General features: G+C 43.7%; 1 protein-coding gene across 6 annotated transcripts in view; it reads left to right on the top strand.

Annotated features, from left to right (window-relative positions):
- NR3C2 (nuclear receptor subfamily 3 group C member 2) overlaps nt 1-22,329 on the top strand; it is a 217,652-nt gene that overhangs the window by 490 nt on the left and 194,833 nt on the right. For 2 of the 6 annotated variants that reach the window (XR_012764027.1, XM_075421107.1), the window contains exons 1-2: nt 1,776-2,106; nt 4,453-6,214. Coding sequence is in view for 5 of the 6 variants with exons in the window: in XM_075421107.1 (XP_075277222.1) it covers nt 2,043-2,106; nt 4,453-6,214 (1,826 nt within the window). In the remaining variant the exon portion in view is untranslated. Of the gene's footprint in view, nt 1-1,117; nt 1,207-1,309; nt 1,436-1,775; nt 2,107-4,452; nt 6,215-22,329 lie in introns of those variants that run through there. The other 4 variants (XM_075421104.1, XM_075421105.1, XM_075421106.1 and 1 more) reach the window with 4 other exon arrangements.

The following is a 22,329-nucleotide window of genomic DNA, read 5'->3' as shown; positions in this document are numbered from 1 at the left end:
TCGCGCGTTCACCGCGACCACTGCGTGCAAACCCCGCTCCGCGGAGCCTGCGCGGGTCTGCGCGCCCGTGTGCGCGCAGAGGGCGATTTCGGGCCAAGGTGCGCGGCGCTGCCCCTCTCGGCGGGCTCAGTCGTGTCCTCCCGGGAGCACCGCTGTCACCCCGCGGGGGAGGGGGGAAACGGCTGTCTCCGCCGGGCCGGGCCGGGGCCGCACCTGGGGGCCGGCCGCTCGCCGGGGACTGGGGGCGGCACTGACGGAGCGAGCTGGGAAGCGCATCGCCTGAAAGTTTGCTCGGCGTCTTTTTTTTTTTTTTCTTTTTTTCTTTTTTTCCGCTTTCCCTGGGAAAAGGGTATTCCTGCAGCCGGGACGCGGGCACCGGGGGGAAGTCGGGGGCCGTCCCGGCGGCCGGTGCCGCTGGGTGGGGGGAGGCAGCGGGCGAGGGGGGGGCCCGGCGGGATGCGCGGCCGCCGCGCAGCGGAGCTAGCCCGGCGGAGAGCGAAGGACGAGTCCTTGAACAACCCTCCCGCGCTCCGCCGCCGCCGCTCCGCTTTTTTTTTTTTTTTTTTGATTTTTCAGTGAAATCACCGCTGCATCGGTACCGTGCCTATTCTGAAAGGCGGAAACCCCGGGCCGGCGGGGAGGCGATGCCCAGCCCTGCCGCCGGCGCGGCGCGGGCACCGGGCGGGGGCGGCCGCGCCCCGCGCACCTCACCTGCCCGTGGGGGGGCCCCGGCCTGATGCCCTGCGACCCTTCCCCGGCCAGGGGGGGGGGGGGCCGAGGGGGGGGGGGGGCGGCTCCCCGGCGGGGCTGCGCGGTGGCCCCTGCGGCTTTAAGGAGATGCGTTTTCCAGCTTGTGTCGCAGCAACTTTGTATCAGTCATGTCGCCCGGCGGGTGACTGACGGCGCGCCCCAGCCAATGGGGCGGCGGACTGGCCCCAGCCGCGCGGCGCTCCGCGTCCAGCCCGCCAATGAGGGCGGGCGGCGGGCGGGACGTAAACTTGAACTTTATCTGGGCATGTGACATGTTTTTAAAGGACTTGGCACCTTTTCAGGTCCTCTCCCGGGTGCTGCTCCGTGTCACCGGGCGGCGCGGCGCGGCGCGCCTCGGGCGGGCGGGCGGGGGCGGGGGGTGAGTTCCGCCCGCCCCGCCGCTCCGCGCCGCCCTCCGCGCCGGCAGGGGCTCGGGGACGCGCCCCGTCGCAACAGGTACCGCGGGGCCGGGGCGGCGAGGCGGTGGGCGCCCTTCCTCTCCTCGGCCCGCACCGGGAGGTGGGGCTGAGGGGAGTGGCGGGGTACACACACACACACACACACACACACACACTTCGGGGCTCGACGCCGGGAGTGCCCCCTCCCCCTCCCTCCGCCGGGCCCTCCGTATAGGGGGGTGGGGGGGGCGTCACGGTGACAGCCCGGACCATCTCCGCCGTGAGGGGTGGGGAGCGGCTTTTGTGCGAAAGAAGAGCGCTTTGCTGCATCGCTTGCGGGGCCGGGCGGCGGGAGGCAGCCGGCGGGGCGGGCTCTGCCAAAAGCGGGTTTGGGCTCTCGGGAATTCCCCCCCCCCCCCCCCCCCCCATAGCGCTCGCTCGCTCTCGGGCACCGCTGGGTTCCCCTAAGCGTGGCAGTGCGGGTTGTACCTGCGGGAAGGCGGGGGGGGTTGGGGGGGCGAATAGGGGCGCAGGGGGGTGCGTTCTGCCCGGGAGCGGCGGCGATGCTCCTCCACGGAGCGTAGGGCAGGGAGGGAAATGGGCGTGCGCGCTGCCGGCGCGGCTCTTCCCACGCGTGTCCGTGCGGGGACGGAGGGACCGGCCCCCGCCGCGGGGGCCCGCCTCGGGGTCCGCAGGCGGCGGTGCCCGCCGAGCTCCGCTGCCCTGGAGGACGGAGGGGAAACCCCAGCCCGCCTTTGGCGGTGAAACTCTGGTCCCCTGGGCAGTTCCACGGCAGCGGAGCAGCTCGCAGGCAGTGGAACTCGGAGAAAATTTTGTTTATAAACGCCGAGAAATAAGAAGTGGGTGGTCGCTTGAGTCATCGGTTTAGTTTTTATGAAACTGGATTTACTTCAGATTTTCCTGTATCTAGGTGACCTTTTGGTTGCAGGGATACCAGGTACCATTTGATTTTTTAATTTGACCGTTGCTGTGAAACTGCTTTCATGCCTGGTTGATTGGAGACTGGTACTGCAGAGAGCTGTGTTTGTTGATATGTTTGGAGATGAAATACATAACTCGCAGTGTCCGAGTACTTCTTGGGAGGGGGGTCTGGGGAAACTGCAGCGCTCATAAGGTAAGCCTCCTTCTGCAGAATATCAGATGATGTAGATGGTCTCAGTTCCAATATGTGAGACAACTCGGCTTCTGTTTGTAGTCCATGGATGTTTTAGCCCATAGTCAAATTCACTTAGTGAAGTTGGTAAAAAGGCATGTCTGCGTGGTAGGTGAAGTGTGGATACTGTGGATAAACATGCTAGTTAAGCTGTAAAAAGTTCTGCTTAGAAGAACAAAACCAAACCCTTTACGCTGTCGGCAACTCGTGAGATGATTATTCCGTTCTAGTATCCACCGAGGCACCCGGAGGCGACAGAAACCGGCACTCCCAAAAGATCTCTGCTGCTGCATTCTTGCTAATTTATATGTGTCATTTTAAAATGAACTTATATCAGGCCATAAATAATCTCTCTGCTGTTTTTTGATCCTCTCGGATGTATTTGCTAGACAGTGCCTCTGTCTCTGGAAGTGCAGGACCAGGGCATTTTCATTTATTTTTTTTTTTTCCCTTTGTGTGACCCAGATTTTTATTTGCTGAAGTTTTGAAGTATGTTCACCTGCTGATTATGTATGAAGTTTGAAATTTACTGCAGTGGGAGAAGTTGCTACAAAGCTCATGCACCAGTGTAATGTTAGGCCTATAATAGAGATTTGCTGGTATGCAGTGGTTCTGTTGGTGGTTCTGAGCGTTAACATTCTCTTACATCCTCATTTTAAGCTGTAACTAAGTTTCCTGGTTTTCAGAAATGCTGGTGGCTCACAGCTGCAATTGATTTCTCTAGGCATTAGGCTTGCTCAGCTCTTAAATCAGGGGTAGGTGATTATCTGGGAGTGACTTGATGTGAAAGTAGGCACTTCTGTGTGAAAATTTTAGACTGTAGGAATGTGATTTGATATACATGATGATGTTCTAATAAAGTCTGTGCTTGAGGGGAATGTAGGCGTGGGGCCGTGGTTCTAAGTAAGGGCAAAGAAGTATCTGAGTCATTCATTTTAAGGTTTTTCTGGTTTTATATTTTTCCTTCAAATAGGGTTTTTAAGTAGTGTTAAGTAAAGGGATTAAACATGAAATTAAATATTGGAAAATTAATACATTCTGAAAGGAAAAAATATTTGCATAATAGGATATTGTAACTATTGGCACTTGAGTTTCTGTAGTTCTGATGATATTGTGAGACAATTCCTTAAAAAAAAAAAAGTTGTTACGTATACATGATTTTGGAAATAATGGAGGCTAGGTCATGCGTTTTGCTCCCTGCCTCGAGAGAATGGCATGCAGGATGGGAGAGTTTTTTTAGGGTCTGTGTTACAACAAGGTTTACTTTTCTTTATATATTCCTCTTGCTGGCTGCCATGGAGGTTTTTGCAGAATTACGTATCCATTTAATAGCCACGCATCCCTACCTCATCTGATCCTGTATCTCTGCGGCAGAAACGTTTCCCATTCAACTTTTGCACTGCTTCTCTCCCCGCTCAGCCCATCCTTTGCGTCTCCTCAGGTAGCTGTACAAGCAGTTTGTATAGCTGTGAGGGGGCAGGTCAGTGCCCAGCCCCTCAGAACTGCTGCTTCCTTGGAAAGCACCCTGTGTTGCGCTGGATGGTGAAGAGAAACCCTCTCAGCACATCAGCCTTCCTTGCTTTGCTGTCCCTGTAGCATGGCAGTGGAAGATCTTTGGACGAGCAGAGCTGTGATGAGCAATTTCCACGGGGTTTATGTCCTGCCTAGTAGCAGCGTGTCCTCCTTTCAGGACCAATCTGGTTCCCCTCCTTCCTTGCTGCCCCCTTCCCTTTTTTCTTCTCAGGCCCCTGGGTAGGGGGCAGCCCACGGTGCTGCTGGCGACAGTGCTGTGGCCAGCGAGGGTGGGCAGTCGTTGTGCTGATGTTGCCAAGCCGTTCCTTTCGGGGCAGGGCGGGGAGCAGTAATTTGGGTCGTTTCTAGCCACTGAGCGTTTTTTTCTCAGAACCATGGGGCTGTCATATCCGTGAGACCTTTTCCCTCGGTTTGATTGAAATTGGACGAATGGTTGAGAGATGATGGATGGGGCAGGGAAATGGGACTGGCAGGCAGAGGAGGATAGACAGAGTGAGCGGATATGCCTTGTTTCCTTAGGAAATTAGGAAATTTCCTTAGGAAGTCGCACTGTCCTGTCATTTATTAATTTTACTTTTTTGTATATGTCTTTGCTAGTTATGGAGACAAAAGGATACCACAGCTACCCAGAAGGCTTAGATATGGAGAGAAGGTGGGGTCAAGTTTCTCAGTCTGTGGAGTATTCTCCTATAGGTGCTGGAGAGCAAACTGATGACAGTAACTATATGGAGATTGTAAATGTGAGCTGTGCCGCCGGCACTTTTGCAAACAGCAGCACTCAAGAAAACAGCAAAGAAAAATCTGAGCTACTCTCCTGCCTGCAGCAAGACAGCAATCAGCCTGGTCTTTTGCCCTCTGACATCAAAACCGAAACTGAGTCGAAGGAGCTGTCAGCAACGGTGGCCGAATCCATGGGTTTGTATATGGATTCAATACGAGATGCCGATTACCCCTATGATCAGCAGAACCAGGGGAGCCCGGGAAAGATCTACCAGAACATGGAACAGCTGGTGAAGCTCTACAAGGAGAACAGCCATTGCTCTTCTCCCCTCCACAGCACCAGCAGGCCCTTGAGGTCTTTGATGGCGGACTCTGGGAGCGCTGTGAACGGTGGTGCCATGCATGCTATTGTTAAAAGCCCTATCATATGTCAAGAGAAAAGCCCTTCGGGCTGCAGCCCTCAGAACATGGCTTCCTCAGTCTGTAGTCCTGCTGGAGTTAACTCTGTGTCCTCAACTACTGCTAACTTCGGGAACTTTGCTGTGCACAGCCCCATCGGCCAGGGAACCCCTTTGTCGCGCTCGCCGAACATTGAAAACCGGGGGTCTATGTTGCACAGTCCCGCACACGTTAGCAACGTTGGGTCTCCACTTTCTAGCCCTATAAGTAGCATGAAATCACCGATTTCTAGTCCTCCCAGTCATTGCAGCGTGAAGTCTCCCGTCTCGAGTCCCAATAATGTCACTATGCGATCTTCTGTGTCCAGTCCTGCGAACCTGAACTCGAGGAGCTCCATTGCCAGCCCTTCCAATGCCAATAATAGGTCCACTCGTTCTAGTCCAGTGGTTAGCACTGTGGGATCGTCCATCTGTAGCCCTGTAAACAACTCCCTAGGATTCCCGGCTTCCGGCACGCCGATGGGACCTAGCAGAAGCCAAGATACCGTTCCCAGTCCAGAAACAAAAGACAAGGGTGCTCAAGAGCTCACGTTTCCCAAGATGGAGGAAATGGAGAACACCATCTCCAACAACAGTCAAATGAACCTTGTTCAGTTCATAAAAGCTGAGCCAGACGGTTCGTTCGGCAGCGCGTGCATTGGTGACAGCAGCAAAATAAACTCCGATTCCCCCTTTTCAGTGCCAGTGAAGCAAGAGTCGGCCAAGCATCCTTGTTCTCGTTCCTCTTTCAAAGGGAATCAAACAGTAAATCCTTTCCCATTTACAGATGGCTCGTATTTTTCTTTTATGGATGACAAAGACTATTACTCTCTTTCTGGGATTTTAGGACCACCTGTTTCTTCATTTGATGGAAGTTGTGAAGGTAGCGGTTTTCCAAATCCAGGCCTACCTGTGGGAATTAAGCAGGAGCCTGATGACGGCAGCTATTACCAAGAGAACAGTATACCATCCTCTGCCATTGTGGGTGTAAATTCAGGTGGACAGTCATTTCACTACAGGATCGGTGCCCAAGGCACGATATCTTTGTCACGGCCGGTTGCTCGAGAGCAGGCGTTTCAGCACTTGAGCTCATTCCCTCCCGTCAGCACGCTAGTGGAGACCTGGAAGTCACATTCGGAGTTGGCGTCCAGAAGAAGTGATGGGTATCCAGTTCTAGAGTACATTCCAGAAAACGTGTCCAGGTGAGCAGGCAAATTACTTTTACTTTTTTTTTTCCTCCTTCTTTGTTTTATCTTCTGCTTCCCCTGCATTAAACAAACAAGGCGCGAGTTAAAATGAGAACTGGAGTGGTAATTCTCACCATGTGAGATGTGTATATCTTTGCTAGCATTTCAATTCTTGTCATCAGGTTTGCCAGTTTCGTGCTGTATTTTAGTCTGCCTTTAATAAAAATGAAGTTCTGGCTTTAATATTTAAAAAGAACATATTATATTCTATTGTTACTAGATTTTAAAGTGTAGCTATAGTAGGTTTATGAACTCTTACTATTATAAATGTTGTTTTTGCCATAATGAGAGCTGAGTAAAATAGCTCTCGTGTGTCCTATGGTGGTTATTCTTTCCTAGCTGCGCTTGAATGTGTTGTACCTCAGATGAAATGTTGAGACGAGGATAAGAACGATAGTGTTGGGAATCCATTTTTGTAAGGATGCGTGGTTATAAGTTTTACACAGGACTTTTAACTGGTTAAGTTTAAAAACTAAACCTTACAAGCCTGTGGCAACATATTTATTTCTGTATTTTAACTGTAGGAACATTTGGTTTGTATATATAGAAAAATGCCTCCAGAAGGAGGAGGGCTGTTAAAACTTGACGCATTTGAAAGGGATAAATGATTAAACTGATCCCCTCACTTTTGGTGGAAGAGAAATATGCAAGTGTCCTTTGATTTTGTGTTTCATGGCTGATTCATGGAAGCATGTACTTCTACAGCAAACAGGTGTTTGTGTATCTCATAAAGGATGCTTACTTTCATAAACTTACCTAGTTTTATGGTCAATATCACAAGTTAGTAAGCACCTCTGATTGATAGCATGACTGAGTTAGAGTGGTTACATAGCCTCTTTGTGTGTCAGACAGGCTCACCAAAGGTTTGTGCTAAAGCTCAGCAAAATAGCCAGTAAACAGAATTTGCATTTACCTTTCTCAAGGCTTTTTTTCCTCATCACGAGACACGCAACTGCCCTCAGTGAATGAAACATCTGCCTTATTCTTGGAGTGGGAGTTGTGTGATGCTAATTATTTCTGAAAAAATAGTGTTGCGATGAAAAACATAATACCTAAAATAAAGGTGCTTTTGAGGAGGGAAAACAGCATATTTACCTGGGAGGAAAAAAAAGGTCTTCAAGTATTTCCATTTTATTCTCAGATCTGTCCAGTATGTGTACAATCTTCTTATCATTTTGCGAGCCATACTTCACTTTTCTTTTGGCCATTTCAAATATGGTCTCTAAAGAATGCACTTGTTAATATATCTTTCTCAAGTTGAAAGGGCTGTATCTCACCTTCATGCTGAACTTTGCATGTAGCTGGATATTTGTTATCATCCAGGCTTGGCTTAAATGTGCTTTCTTGGGTCAAGGAAGATGAAGTTACTGTTTTCTAGTTATTTTACCTGATGAGATTTTCATAAATTGCATTGTTTATATAGTGAGAAAAGTTCACCAGGAGACTGATGGGATGCCTGAAAATAAAGACCCAATATTTTTCTGCCTTTGTGGTTGATCACTGTTACTTGGGCAAGTAGCTCCTGCCAGCTGTGAGAGCTCTTGCGTGAGTACGTGCTGCCTGTGCTGAGTGATGGTTGCCATGCATTGCAGGGACAGGCACGATAAACAGAGAAATGCTGGTAGGAGCATGGTTGTCACTGATAGTTGTGTTTCGAATGACAATTTCTCATGAGGCTTTTGAAGGAGTCTTCTGATCTGACATTAGTCCATGGTAGGTCTTCTCATCTGTTTACCTCTAGACCAGTAAATGGATAATCTGTGTCATCAGGCTTGATGATGACACAGGCTTGATGTACTTTTCTTGTCTTTGTTCTCTAAGGTGATATCTCAGTAAGATATGCAGATGAGCATAGCTGTTACTTTGCAGGATCAAACTCCCGACATTTTTGGCACTCAGAGCTATTACTGCACGTGTGGAATTCTCTTCAGGTGATGGAGATCTGCAGGGTTGCGACAATTCAGGCATCCTGATCGGTAGTTCAGGTTAGGACGTGTGTCATCATTTCAAATCTCTGAGCTCTGCCCCATTATTTAACTAAATGTTGCCCTTAATCTACTTGGCAGTGGCTTTATGCTAACAGGTGCAGCTGAGGACCTGTGCAAAGCCCTTATAAGTTTCAAGGTAAATTCATGCCGAGGTCATTTTAGCAGTACAGATTTGAATGCGTGAGTGCCTGCTTAGATATTTTTCTGCTGACGAGACAAGTCATGAAGAGTCAACACAGGATGTCACGCATGTAAAAGCTCACTCTGCTAATGAGTCTTGAATTGATCTTTACCTTTGTCTTAATTTCTGCACTGTGTTCCAGCTTGAACAGAGGAAATCATGCATAGTTTAAAACCATGTCAGACCAAACATCCCAAGGTGGATTTCAGCTGTCCCGAGTCAGCATGGTATGGAGATTGCAAAGTCTCTCTTCCTTCATATTGTCAGAACAGCAGCATCACACCTCTGGACTCTGTATCCAAACCAGATCCTTGCTACTTCCAAATTTTTTTTTTTTTATGTCAACCATGTCAGGCATCATACGTTTTGCAGACTTCTACAGCACGTAATCACATGCTGCATCTACAGCATGTAATCACATGCTGTAGAAGTCTACGATATAGAATTTCTGATATTCTAAATCGTCATGTTTTTTTCAGTTATACTTATCCTGCAATATAATTTACCATAAGGAAAGACCGAGGTGAAATGAAAAAATAGGCTACATGGTTCCCTAAAGCCAAGAGATGGCTGACATTGAATCTTATCTTGTTTGGCAGAGTTATTTTCTGAACCTTGATATCGTACCCTTTTTAGACTGCTTCTGACTTTCAGCTTACATAGTGAAAAGGACTGAGTGACCAGGAATGAAGAAGACTTTTCACATTGAGAATTAATGTTTAGAATATTACTGTAAATTTTTTTTTTTCCTATTAGAATATCACCTTTCTTGAGTCAGTTATACTTGCTGACAGTGTCTAATAAACGTAATTTAGGCATTTAAAATGCCTTGCTACCTTATTGACTGTGCCGAGTACCCACTGCCAACTAGAACATTTCTCTTTCTCCTTCAGTTACATTTATTAGATGTCCACAGTTACAGTTCTTTTGAAGTTAGTTGGTGGTAACTTTATAACATTGCAACTTGTGTTTGGAGAGGGAGAGCCTCTTAAGTAAAACCAAGTTCTCTTATTCCCTTTTAAATGTTTTTCTTCTGCTATTATACATGCAGAATGTGTCTTTGTCTTTGAAAGATTTTTACACATTTAATTTTTAATAGAGGGTGAATCATACCTGTCTGTGTGTATGTATAGATCCCCCTCCATGACTGACACTTCTAAGAAATAATGGCTTCTAAGCTAAATAATAGCAAAGTGGGCTTGAAAAAGAAGGCATGTGTGATTGTGTGATGTCACTGATGAAAACCTACACTAAGAATCCAGATGAGATTTCACTTCAAGGTGATTGCTCATCTGAATCAGGGTACCAGCCTAAGCCTCGTGATCGTGCCAATTATGCATTCTTCAAAATGGCCTAGGAAAATGTTGTCGTTGCTTGAAACAACAGTAAAAATTGAGGAGGATGACCCTTCTGCTGTGTTAGCTCTTACGTAAAGTTTCTTCTGCAAATATGCCTTTTCCCTCTAGTTTCCATATTAACTCCTGTATGCATGCGTACATACTCGCTTCTCAGCAGTTGTGGTGGAAACAAAGGACTGATTCTCCTACTGTAGTTTCTTCCTGGAAGTTCCTCTGGTGTAATCCCATGTGGGATGAATTCAGTGTTTGATGTGTTATTATTAAAGAAGTTTACTATTTTAACATAAATTGCGCATGTTTATCAATAATTGTGTTTCAACTGTTGTCATTCAGACAAGGAGATTTCAAAAACGTGTTTCATGGTATTTTAGAGTAATTTATGTATGTTAAAAGGAGTTGACTGACTGTCATGGACTTCTTAGGGTTTATGGTCAAATCTTTGGTCAAACATTGACAATATTTTGGGGACTTCTTATACCTGTCTGTTACTGAGCCATTCACATGGATCACCACTTTTTTCGTAGACCCTACTTGTAGCAGATCAAAAAAAACTCCACCCAGCCCAACCCAGAATAAAAAAACCCAACCCAGCAACATGGTCTTAATTTATGTGTAATCCTCACTGTCTTGAATGGGTGATTCTGGTTAAAATCTGATTTCAGGCTATTGCAAGTATTTTTGTAAATAAACTTTTATGTTAAATATTATCTAGAATAGTCACTTATCAGAATTATACCTGCCAGAGAGATAAAGGTCTGGTAAATATTATTTTTAGAATTTATGAATGGCCTTGACCTCTGTTTGTTTGCTGACGGACTTTATGGGAAGAAGACCAAGCTGTTAAAATATTCTCCATGCTTGGCAGGACTGTTTTTCCCTTTAGCTTCCCACAAATTTGCTGTGCAAACTTTTTCCGCCAATGATTCTCTCATATTGTAGGCTGTAGCCTTAAATCTTTACTTTTTTTTTTCCTCAATTTGAAATGTTATACTTGTTTTTGTAGGCTCTTGTATAGTTTAGTGTAATTTTTAACAGCTCTGGGTATAATGTTGATACAACAAGGACCTCTACATATGTATGTCTTTATTTCTTGCTAAAGAAGTTAGGAGTATGTATTAATACGTCAGGCCAGGAGGTCTAAAGGTTCCTCTTAGCGTATCAGCATGCATGTAACAGCCTCGTACTTTCTACAGCTTGCTTTGTTGTTATTTTGTTGAGGGTGCTCTTTCTTTGATTTGCTCTTTTTGTTGAGGAGTTAAATATCTGTATGAAGTATCTTTTGAAAATGTGACTGCTAATAATGCCTTGTTTTGCCTTAAAATTATGCACATCAATTGACTCCTGTGCTGTGGGAGGCAGAAGTCCACCTTGCTGGAAAATTGTGTTCCATAAATAGGTGGATCTTCCAAATCTGGTGAAATAAGAGCTCCGTTGTCAATCCGTATGCCAATATTTACAGGTTGTTTGGTTCTTTGTGTGTGAGGATAAGTAGCATTGTGTATTACTAAAACATTTCTATTGCCAGTTGATACCGCTGAACTTTGCAATACTTTGTATTTTTGAGGTATTGTTTGCAGTGGCGAAATAGTCTGTTGGGCCATGCCTTGTCTGGTCTGACTCTGATTTTGGCCTCTGTTTGGGCATGTTGTATGTGAGAGCCAGGTCAGGTTCCTAATCCAGTTCACTCTGAAGCTCTAAAAACCAACAGGTCGACGCAACTTGGTGAGCAGCGTGGTGCGACATGGGCGCGAGAACAAACTGAAGGACAGAAAGGAAAAGGAGCCTATGAAATATCCTAAGTGCGTGTTTCTGCGAAAAGATAATGCGTTGTTGAGCCATAATCTCGGCATGTGTATTTTCAGGGTGTGTTTTTAAAAGGCAGTTTCTGTTTTTTAAGTGTATGTATTGCGTCTTGGAACAGAGTTGTAGGAGCTGGATTTAATAATGGGCTGATTTCAGCCAAAACTACTTTGAGAACAGTGGAGTGCTGTGATTTCACATTTAAGCTCTCAGAGGTCAGAAAATACCACAATTTAGGATGAATATAGAATCATAACTAGTTCTCTGGCAAGTGTGGCTGCTTAAGAGTGATAAAAATGGTCTGATGAGGAACCTAGAAAGACTGTGTGAAAAACAGGTATTAAATAAGTCTAAGTTTAGTACTTCTATCAGTTTTCACATGCAGCTGCTTGCTACATAGTGTTTGGTACTCAGCATATGAATTACTTCAGCAGCAGTCTCCTACAAGTGAGAGAGATCTGTGGAGAAAAAATAAGAAGTATTTCCGTTGTGTGCAGTTGTCCAAGTCCTCGCAGCATGATTGGGCATGTTTGAATGCACCCTAAATAGGCGATGGCATGATATGACTGCTTGCTGCCCTGCTAGTGCAAACTGCAGCAGAAGGGCACTGTCCGCTGTGTCCTCACGAAAGCCCTCTCCAGCTGGAGCCAGGCTGGTTTTGCCACTGGAGGAGACAGGCCGACCTTGTAGGAAAGCGCACTTTTTAATTTATGCGACAGGGGAAGGGATCGTCGGTCAGGAAGGCCCTGTTTGTCCATGTCAGCAGTTCCCAACGTCGCCTGCTCTGGCACCACTATTGGCAAGAGCAGCGGCAGCGTCTGTTGGCTCTGTGCCGGGCGTGCGTGTGCTCGGGAAGAGGCACTGCCTTCTCGCACTTGGGAGCAGGGTGCACATGCATCCTTAGTAATATGCATCCTTCTGTTGAGGAACCCAGGAGTTTTATAAAACCTTGAGAGCTGATTTACTTTCAGGACAAAGTTTTCAAGTAAACTGTCTCTTTAAATGGGAAGCTTTGACCTTGGTGGAGCTTGTGTTTGTTTGTTTTTTGCAACTGAGGTTTATCAACATGTTTTACCAGAGTTGAACAATGTGTTTTCTGAAAGGATGTCATCTGGGTGGTTATCTTTCTCTGCTTTACTGAAATCAGTACTGAAGGATTTAAAACAAAAAAACCTGAAAGCACCACCTCCATCACCCTAAACCCCCCAAAACAAATACAAAAAGCCCAGAAAACCAAAACCATGCAGTTGATGATTCTGGATTCTTAGAAGGATCAGTGACATTGGTTGTATCTATTCAGTATGTGAACAAGTATGTTGCAAGACACTCTTTGTTTACTGAATTGTATTACAGCAGAAGTCCCCAGGTCACAAGAGAATAACTCAAAGTTGAATTTTATTTCTGTATCTTAAACTGTGAATTAAGCTCCTGTAATTACATTAGAATGTGTTGTTAGCTGGTTGTTAAATTAAATTTCTATAAATCTGCAATCTGTAAACTGCATATGTGCTTCCTGAAAAAATCGATAGCTTAAATTTCATATTTGGAGGTGGAGTAACTTAGGGTTAATATATATGAGGGTAAAAGAAAAAAAGTAAACTTTGGTTGGAACATCTGAGCAGAAACAGAATCCAGTATTTGTGGGTAATACGTAAAATGACTTATAGGAATTTGTACTGTCTCCTAAGATGCATGGGTATGCTGCTGATTGTGGTTAGTGATAATTAATAATAGATCAAAGAGTTACAGCCCTGAGGTTAAAAAGCAAATTTCAGACTAATTGCTGAACGTTTCTGACAATTTTTCTATCACTTCACTCATTTCCATTCTCTCTTCTCAACAATATTTTCTACTTGCATCTGGAGGTGAAAGAACTTTTTTAATGGGCTTTCAGGCTGAAATTTGGACTGGACCGATGATGCATTTCTATTTTGCTTTTCTTTCCTTGTCTGCTTTTGAGAGATGCTATCCAAAGTTTCTAAAAGTGGTGGCTTTGTAAACCAATTCCCTAGCAGTTAGGTTTCTGAAAGACATTAAAAAAATCTACCATCTTTAGTAATGTTTTCTGAATCTTCTGGATTTGGGAGAATATCTCACTTCCATTTTTGTGTGCGTGTATGACCATTTCAGGTGCGTATTCACCATTTCAGGTTCATATTCAGTCTGAAGTCTGCAAAATAAACATGTATGTTTAGAGCTTTATTTTGGGCAGTGTAATGCATCAGTGGTCTGAGAGTTTTTAACCACAGGTCAGAATTGGGAAGTAAGTAGCTACCTTTGTCCTGACTGGGATTTTGGCTGTTCTAGCTGCAGAACTACAGAGTCGTGCTAGCATTTTTGGCAGTGGTTTTCCAAATACTGTGTTGCGCGGTCCTGCGAAACCCATCGCTACAGCTCTTCATTTCCTTAATTTCCAGCTCTTCTGTACCTGCCTCGAAGGGTCGGGATGGAGGGCACGTGGAAACTGTCCCGCTCTTGGCTTGGGAGTCCCTCGGGGAGATTGGAGCGGCTCCCTAGGAAAAGTGGTTCTCTGCTCAATTCATTTTTAAGTCATGCTTTGCTTCCTGATGGCAGATTCAGGCCAGCAGGAAAAGGGGCAGTTGCCGAGTTTTGCTGGTGTGAGAACCGCCTGAAGCGCTTGCCCTGCTGTGGCAGGCAGCCGCCTGCGCCCGTGCGTCCCCAACGAGCTTGCGCAAGGCGGCCGCGTCGGTGTGCCTGTGTGAATGCGTCACCCGGCGTGTCCTCACGAAGACCTGTGCTCTCTGAGACCTTTGGAAACTGGTTTCACAACCGGCGAGCCCCGGTTTACTCTGGCAATGTCTCGCCTTGAAAAATCAATCGTGTCTGTATCTTTAGCTCTTTGTTAGTATTGCTGCAGGTAAGAGAGTGGGGAGGGGGCTCTTCTGCAGGTGGTTTGCCATACTCCCCGCTCAAACGTGGCATCTTGTCTGACCGAAGCAAGGCTGGAGGTGGCACCTGGTCAAGTTTCATGTCACTTCCCTCAGACTAAGAGCAGGAAGGGGATTGCTTCTGGAAGTGCGCCTTAAGGTCAGGGCATCAAGACAGCAATCTTTATTTTCCCTCAGGAGGCTGGAGTTCAAATATGAGCTGCTCTAAAAGGTCGGAGATCTCTCTTTTAGCATTGCTGAAGGCTTGTCGCTAGAAACCCGTCACGCACTTCAGTGTTTTTGAAGACTGGAGTGCCAGGGACCTTGCAAATGAAGGTGGGTGGGAAATTTGCACAGTTTCCAGGCAGACTATCTGAGCTGTCAGCTTCATTATTTTAAACTAAATTAAATTTGTGTGAGAGAGTGCAGTATGTTAGAGCAGTTAGGGAGCTCTTCCTCTAGTGTAGCTTCAGATCTACTTTGCTAGATCTAACTTCATTAACTTCTAAGCTTGTTTGGATAAATTAAAAATCAGAGCAACAAAAAGCTTCCAGAGGTGTTGATCCTGGGATACGTGAAAACTTTCCAGAAAAATTAGAGTCTCATTTGAAGACAATATAGCATTGTTTGCCGTGTCTAAGGATCAAAGTCTTTTTTTTTTTTTTTTGTATTGTTTAGTAGAAAATAAACACGTCATCAGTTGTGGTCCATCAGTCAAGGGATGCACGCTTCTGGACCATTACAGGTGTCACTTGCTGCAACTGGCAAGAGGTCTTGTCCCGGAGTTGGGCACAGTCCTTTGTCACGTGCCTGTCCGTGTCCACACATTTGGACAGTAAACCCTCCCTTTGAAGCTGCACGCGGCAGGGGACTCCAGCAGCTCTCTGGGCACCCCAGGTCCAGCAGGGAGAGGATGGGATCCCCTGCTGGGATGCTGTGGCGGAGGTCGTCTTCCCTCATTTCTTTGGGCTTGCCCCCCGGCTGGTAGCCTGTTTGCTTGGGTTTAGGGTGTGCCATGTTTTCTTGTTGTTGTTTTAATTTTAAATTTGTTTGTTTGTTTATAAGCACTAAGGCTTTCTTAAGTTAATAATTAAAAACAAGTGTTGGCCAATGAACATTCCTTAAGGATTAGAAAAAGTAAATGAATGTGACTGGCTTGTCAAAATCCTGCACTGAACCTTTGTCACAGGCCACCCGGCTGTAAAATGCATGAAGTAAACCACACTGCTGCGGGATTAGCTCTATTAACGCCGTATGGCTTTACCATACTCTTCTTCAGATACATGATGGCAAAACAGAATAATTCCAATTGATTCTATTAGGATTTTTAAATCTTTATTTTAGTCTGAATCTGTGTAAACCAGAGGGAAGATGAACAAAGTGGGGGGGTTAGATGTGTCAGCTTCTACTTGGTGTATGGAAGTAAATATTGGAAGTGGTCCAGAGCTTTACGGCTGCTGCCAACTAATGACATAAGATAATGTTGCAATGAAACAATGCACTTGATTTGAGCTTGTTTCCCAACTAACCTTTCTGATTCTTGAGACTGTTTTGAAGATTTGACAGTAAAAGGAGATTAGACATTGAAAATTTTGACTGATTAAATATGCGGTAATGACAACTTCAAACTGCACATGCAGATAATGAGATAAAGGACTCTTACTCGTTTCATATTAAACCCATTTGGTGGAAGAAGCAAGGAGGAGGAGTGTTTTGGATGGACGTGTTATTTTTAAATGGAAAAAAAAAATCAGAGGAGCTAATTTATGTAGACATACAAGTGAAAAGAGTATATTGCTGATTTCCTTTTTTTTTTTTCCTGGGACCGAAACTGCAGCCATTGTGGGTCTGCAAATTGTCCTGCATTTCTTTCCTAACATAAACAAGAGTTAACTGTGTGCAGAAGGCTACTAACAAACTTGGTAAGTTTGTGTTAGCATTTTAATTTAGATCAGAAATCTGCTTTTGAAGTGAATCTCCCAGTTGCTCTCATCTTCTGTGCTGCAGTTCATATCATGGGGTGTCTGAGAAGTGAAAAACCGGATACTATTTAGCTAGTGGTGAATGAAAAAAGCGCTTCATGCACTGCCCAAGGCACTCCAGCCCCTGATGGCTTCTGTCCATGGGACCCCCCTGGAGCTGGCCTGAAGCATGACCCTTGCAACACGTATAAAGTGGATAGTGGATCCTTAGGACCAACCACTCCTCTCAGTAGGTCTCCTTCCATTGCACCACGCTGCCTGTAATGTGAATACTGCCTATATGCTTATTGCATTTTCAGCTGTTAACTCAAGCTTTAGTAATTGAAAAAAGATTCAGGGTTACAGGCAGACGAAATTATTCCACAGAAAAATTGGAGGCGCGGTTTTCAGCAAATGTGTTTGTAAATTGTGTCCAGAATGAGCAGAGTACCTACACTTACTCTTCCTTCACAGCACTCTAGAAATCTTAAAAACAACTGAATTAAATCCTGGAAGTAGGAAATGAAACTGAAGTGACAAATAGGCTGTATCCTGTTTTTTCATTAGTGAATTTCACTTCTTTTCAACAGATTGAAAGATATAGATACAGTCTGCAGATATTCCCATATTTACTATAATGCTAATCTGTAAAGGAAGACAGAATTGTTTTGATTATAGGCAGCTCCGTTAATTATTTACAAGCAGCTGTAACTTAGGCAAACTAATTTAACAACTTAGAGTTATTACTTCAGGAAAAAAAACTACTTTGTGGATCAATATGTTTTTGTAAAGTAAACCTATTGATTTGCAGCTAATTATATATTGCAGATGTCTGATAAAATTAATTTTAATACAAGGCTGACTTGAATAGGTGATGTATTAGTAGCTTGTAAATGACTTACAGCTGTTAAGTCTATAAGATAGCTGCAGGGAAAAAAGAGTTATAAATCTGTCTTAATTTCTAATGAATGAGCACTGTAATATCAGGATCGAGATGAGTTTTGAGCTCATTCACTAACTTCTTAAGAGGAGCTTCGTGTTTTTCTTATTTTCATACCCTCTGTACTGTGACAAACCAGATACTCCATGTCCTCCATCATTGTTCCATGTCCTTCCACCTGTATTAGCCCTTTCCATGATCTCCAGGTGCTTCAGGTTCTGCTTGCTTCAGCACAAACACCTGATATTATGCTTATTAAAAGAAAGTCTTACTAAGGTTATAGCAAGGTCCATGAAGCTGACTCTGGTGCAGTATGGTAGCCGGGTCCTCTATCTGCCAAGCTGGTGTTCGGAGCTGGTGTGCTTCAGAAGACAGCAGCCCCAGCCGCGCTTTTGGGTCATAGCAGTGGTGGGGCACAATAGGTGTTCCTGGGGACTTCTCTACACCGGTGCCAGCAGGGTGAACATTGATAGTTCTTTCCAATTTCTGCTCAAGGTACCTGAGGCTTTGAGCTCACGCTGGGTCTAACTCCGTAGAAAGAGTTACTGCTGATTGGGATATATATTGTTTTTTTCCCATCATGTGGTGTACCCCAAACTCAGAGGTGATATTGATGTTGGCAGGACTTAAATCAGTAGGTCAATAGAAATGAATGCAATTTTCATGCTGAGCAGGATAAAATATTCAAGACCAAATAGGAATGAGCATGAGATAAGGAATGCAGAAGAATAGGAAATATGATTTAATGAAAAAGAAGAGTAGAATTATTGGAGCAAGAAAAATAGCAGGTATTGGCACAAGAGGAGGTAAGTTTAGTATAGTGCACCAGATCCTAGGAAAACTTGTGATTTTGTCTGACATGGCTAAAAATTGAGAATATTCAACATCTCATTGGTTAGGTTTACAAGAAATAGCTTTGACTCATTTTTATAGATACATTTCATGGATTTAGTTTGAAAGACAGCAGTAAGTACACAAATGTTTCACATTTACGGTTTTTGGTACAATCTAGCGTTTGTCTGATGCATCATATGGGCAGATTAAGGTACCGTGTACCTCTGTGCTAGGCATGAGAGTTGATGATGGAATTTGTTAAATTATCCACTGTTTGGAGGACGCAAATGTAAAAATCATCTGCCGTTTGTAGAAGATACCTCGCATTAATGTTGTGGCTTTTTTTTTTTTTTTTTAATCAAGTATGCACAAAACCAAGCAAAAGAGCAGAACTTCTTGTTCGTCTCTGTTACTCTGTTTGCGCTACCTGCAGTGTCCAAAATACCCATGCTGTTATGGGTTCTACAAGTGTAAGGTAACTACTTATTCAACTCTTAATTATATTTCTGTGTGACGTCAGGTCTGTGGATTAGGAAAGTGAGAAGTCAAGAGTAAATTTAGGTTGGGGCTTTTCCGCCAAGTCCTCAGTGCTCCCACCAGTAGCTTAGTATGAATTAGTCTGTTTCTTTAAAGGCTTGGAGTAAATATTGAGTATGGTTTCCTAGCAACATTTGTAAGGTTAAGTAAAAATCAGATTTGCCAGGTATTGCTTCCAGAACACACTAATTTTTCTATTTCAAAATTTATACTTTTGGTACATTATCTGCAGTATGAAATGCTCAACAGAATCCAATAGTATTGTAAATTTCAGAGAGTCAAATGTCCAAGGACAAGTCAGCTGCAACAGTTTTTCTTTTGCTGTATATTTGTGCTGCTCCTAAACTAATGGGGACTAACCTTACTTGACTCCTGCAAGTATTGGCTATATGTATGTGTGTGTGCCTGCATAGCTATGTATAAAAATACAACAAAAATAAAGCTAGTAGGTATCTTCCACTGTTAAGCCTGCTAAAAAATGTTCTTATCTATTGTTGATTTTGTCAAAGTAAACAAAGAAATGATGTATGTGTCCAAACTGGTCTCTTGAGTTAGAAGTCTGAGATACAGGTGGTAGAATCTCTTACAGAAGTCTTGATTTTTCTTCAGCTTTGATTTGTAGTGACAGGAGAGAAGACCAGCGTGAATACTTTCTACAGTGGCATAAAATTAGAGGATTCATGTTGTTTTAGCCTGTTCAGTAAGTTGCATGCAAGGCTCTCCACAGGTGCTTTGGATGTGTAAGAGGTGTGTGTGCCTGTGGCATACCTGTTCTGGGTAGGATAGTTCCCCCTTGAAAAACGTTAGGCTAGCCCAGGACAGATAGATAGATAGATAGATAGTGGAGGGGAGCAAGGAATGGAAAAATTCAGTTGGCTGCTTCCAGTCCTAAGTTTTTAAGTCTATAAATAGAGTCTATCAGAATATTTCTAGTTAGTTCTGGGGAAAGTCAGCTGCTGTGCTGGGGATTGGCTGTGCTCCCAGAATGAGGAGGGGAAAGGGAAAAAAAGTATGATAGGAGGCCTATTGAAAATCTACCACCTGACACCAGTGAAATCAAGAAATTAAAAGATCCTGTATTTGGGCTTCAGTTTATTTTTCTGCAGCCTGTGTCAGTGCTGGATATTCTGCAGAGTGACTCTGTCTGTAGCCTAGTATGAGCTTCCAAGTTAACCAGGCACAGGAGGTAGGTCCACATGCAGCACCAAGCAGGGTTCATAAGTCAGAAGCCAGGACTAAAGCCTGATAGCAAGAATGAGTATCAAAGTAGAAGGAAGCGGCATATTATCCTCATTTTGTGTCGCAGTGGCTAGCCTGGAGAGCCTGCCCTCTCTTTGGGTTAGATGCATTGAATAAAGGGAAACGGAGAAGTTAAAACAAAAGCTGAATTTTGAGCTAATAAAATCAAGTCATCATGTAAGCTGTGGCTTTTTTAAATAAAAAGAGAAAGGTCTTGCTGATAATTTATTGTGCAAACTAGTTGAAGTATATTATGTTACCAGAAATAGACATTCAAGGGAGTCAGGATGAGCTTTGCAAACAGTTAAGATGCTTTCTAGGAAACAAAAATTCTATACTTAAAAAATAGCCTGGATTGAGATTTAAACCCAATGTACAATTAGAGTATAAATAGCTAGTAAGTATAAGGATTACAGTATTTTTAGAAGGTTCTTACAGTAATGGTAAAAGATAACTTTTCAGCAAAACTCTCTCCCCTCCAAGTAACCACAGAAGGATGATCCTTCGTACTGTAAGTGGGAAAAGTGGCTTTGGTCAAATGAATAGCTTTATGCATGCAAGGTGAACCAGACTACTCAGATAAGCATTTATTCACATGTCAGAGTTCATAGGAGCTGAAATTATCTGAACAGTAAATGAGCTTTTTCATCCCTGAACTAATCCCAGAAAAATCTGTACTCGCGTTGAAAATATAAGTGTTCATGACAATTGTTTTGCTGCTCAGACTTTGCTGGCAACTCATTTTTTCGTTTGCCATTTTGCAGATATTGGAAAAAGTGGTTATATTGAATGTTTATGGCAGAATGAGAAGGGATAGAGCGGTGTCAGTGCTTCTCAGGGGTGCATGCTGCCTTTTGATGTCTGTCAGTGTCGTGTACCAGTAAGATGCTTACTTGCTGCTTCTAGATTTCCGTAAACATTAGATAAAAAAGTCACACCAGTATTTAATTTTGTTTTGTTTTTTTTTCCTTTTTAAAATAAATTTAAGAACTTCTGTTCATGTTTGTAATAAACTGTGAAACTTATAAGGCATTTTAAACTCTATTGCATCAGTAGATTCTTCAGTTTCTCTGTATTAGTTGAAATAAAATCTTGCACTAACTGATTTTCTTGGCTGTCTTATTAAGCTTTTTTGATTATTTAAATATTAGTAGAACCATTTTAGACATTTGTGAGTGACTTTAAATGGGCAAGTGTGGGTAAAAGTTTCTTCATATGATCAGCAAAAGGCAAGCATTTTGTTTTTGAGGAAATTATGTCAATAAAGACTTTTTTATTGACAGTTCTTGAAGAAAATGGGATAAAATGGTGAAGAACTAGCATTTTATATCATTAAGATGTGGGAAGACAGCTCATTAAAAAATCCAACTTGCTACCATTTGAATTAACAAGGAGGAAAATCTGTCAGGGGGTTCAAATCTGTCCTCATGAGATTCGATGACTGTTCCACTCACTTTCCATAGGGCTAGTATTTCACTTGGCACTTCACCAGAGGATGACTTTGGGAATTAAAACTCTTAATTCATTGTGACCACGTGTATTGTCTTGAAAAAATGTCGAGGAACAGCCCATTGGTGGAGGGAGGAGGGGAAAATAACCTCTTATATGGCCAAGGTAGATTTAACTTGGAATAATGCACTAAGTTTGAAAAAACTTACCAATATCAGCTGTCTGTGTTGGAAAAGCTCCAGGAATATTTCAGCTTACAATTCCATTTGTCAAAAACTGAGAAACTGGAAACAGAAGATAAACAACTTCTTAATATTTTATTTCTTTTTCAGATAATTTTCTGTCGTGTATTTGGAAACTTTACTGAAATACTGGTCTCGTTTGAGGAAGCAGCTCAAAATTCATGTTAGCTATTCATTGTGCCACTTGTCTAGATTATGCAAACCAATGTGATAAAATGATCTTGAATGAGATCGAATGGAGTTCCAAAATGCTACTAGTAAATAGGTCTGATGACAGCGGTGTTTTACTTCTTTATAGAGCGGTATATTTAAGATTTATGTCACATATCCAAAAAGCCCGAAAACCAAACCCCTCAAAAACCTGAAATCAGCTCTGGATTTAATGGTGGTTTATAATCCTCGTTTTCTGAAATAGCATCTGCTCCAAGTTTCAGAAGCAGACAGAACTGTGTCTTTAGATGGAAGATTTGATCTCACATCAGTTAGAATCCTGACGGCTTCTCCTGACACATTGCTTGACGCATGGTCTGGCAGCGAGGCTCCTGCATGGAGCTTTTTATTTGCACTAGTGGCCCCATTAAATTCGGTGAGACTGGCCATATACAAAGGCTTTGCTTAAGCTGCTTCAGGTTGAAAGTTTCCAATGTTTCTAA

Source organism: Opisthocomus hoazin, chromosome 5 (genome assembly GCF_030867145.1).
Source record: "Opisthocomus hoazin isolate bOpiHoa1 chromosome 5, bOpiHoa1.hap1, whole genome shotgun sequence".
Taxonomy (NCBI): Eukaryota; Metazoa; Chordata; class Aves; order Opisthocomiformes; family Opisthocomidae; genus Opisthocomus; species Opisthocomus hoazin.
Note: the sequence above shows the minus strand (reverse complement) of the source record. Positions and strands in the feature narration are given on the sequence as shown.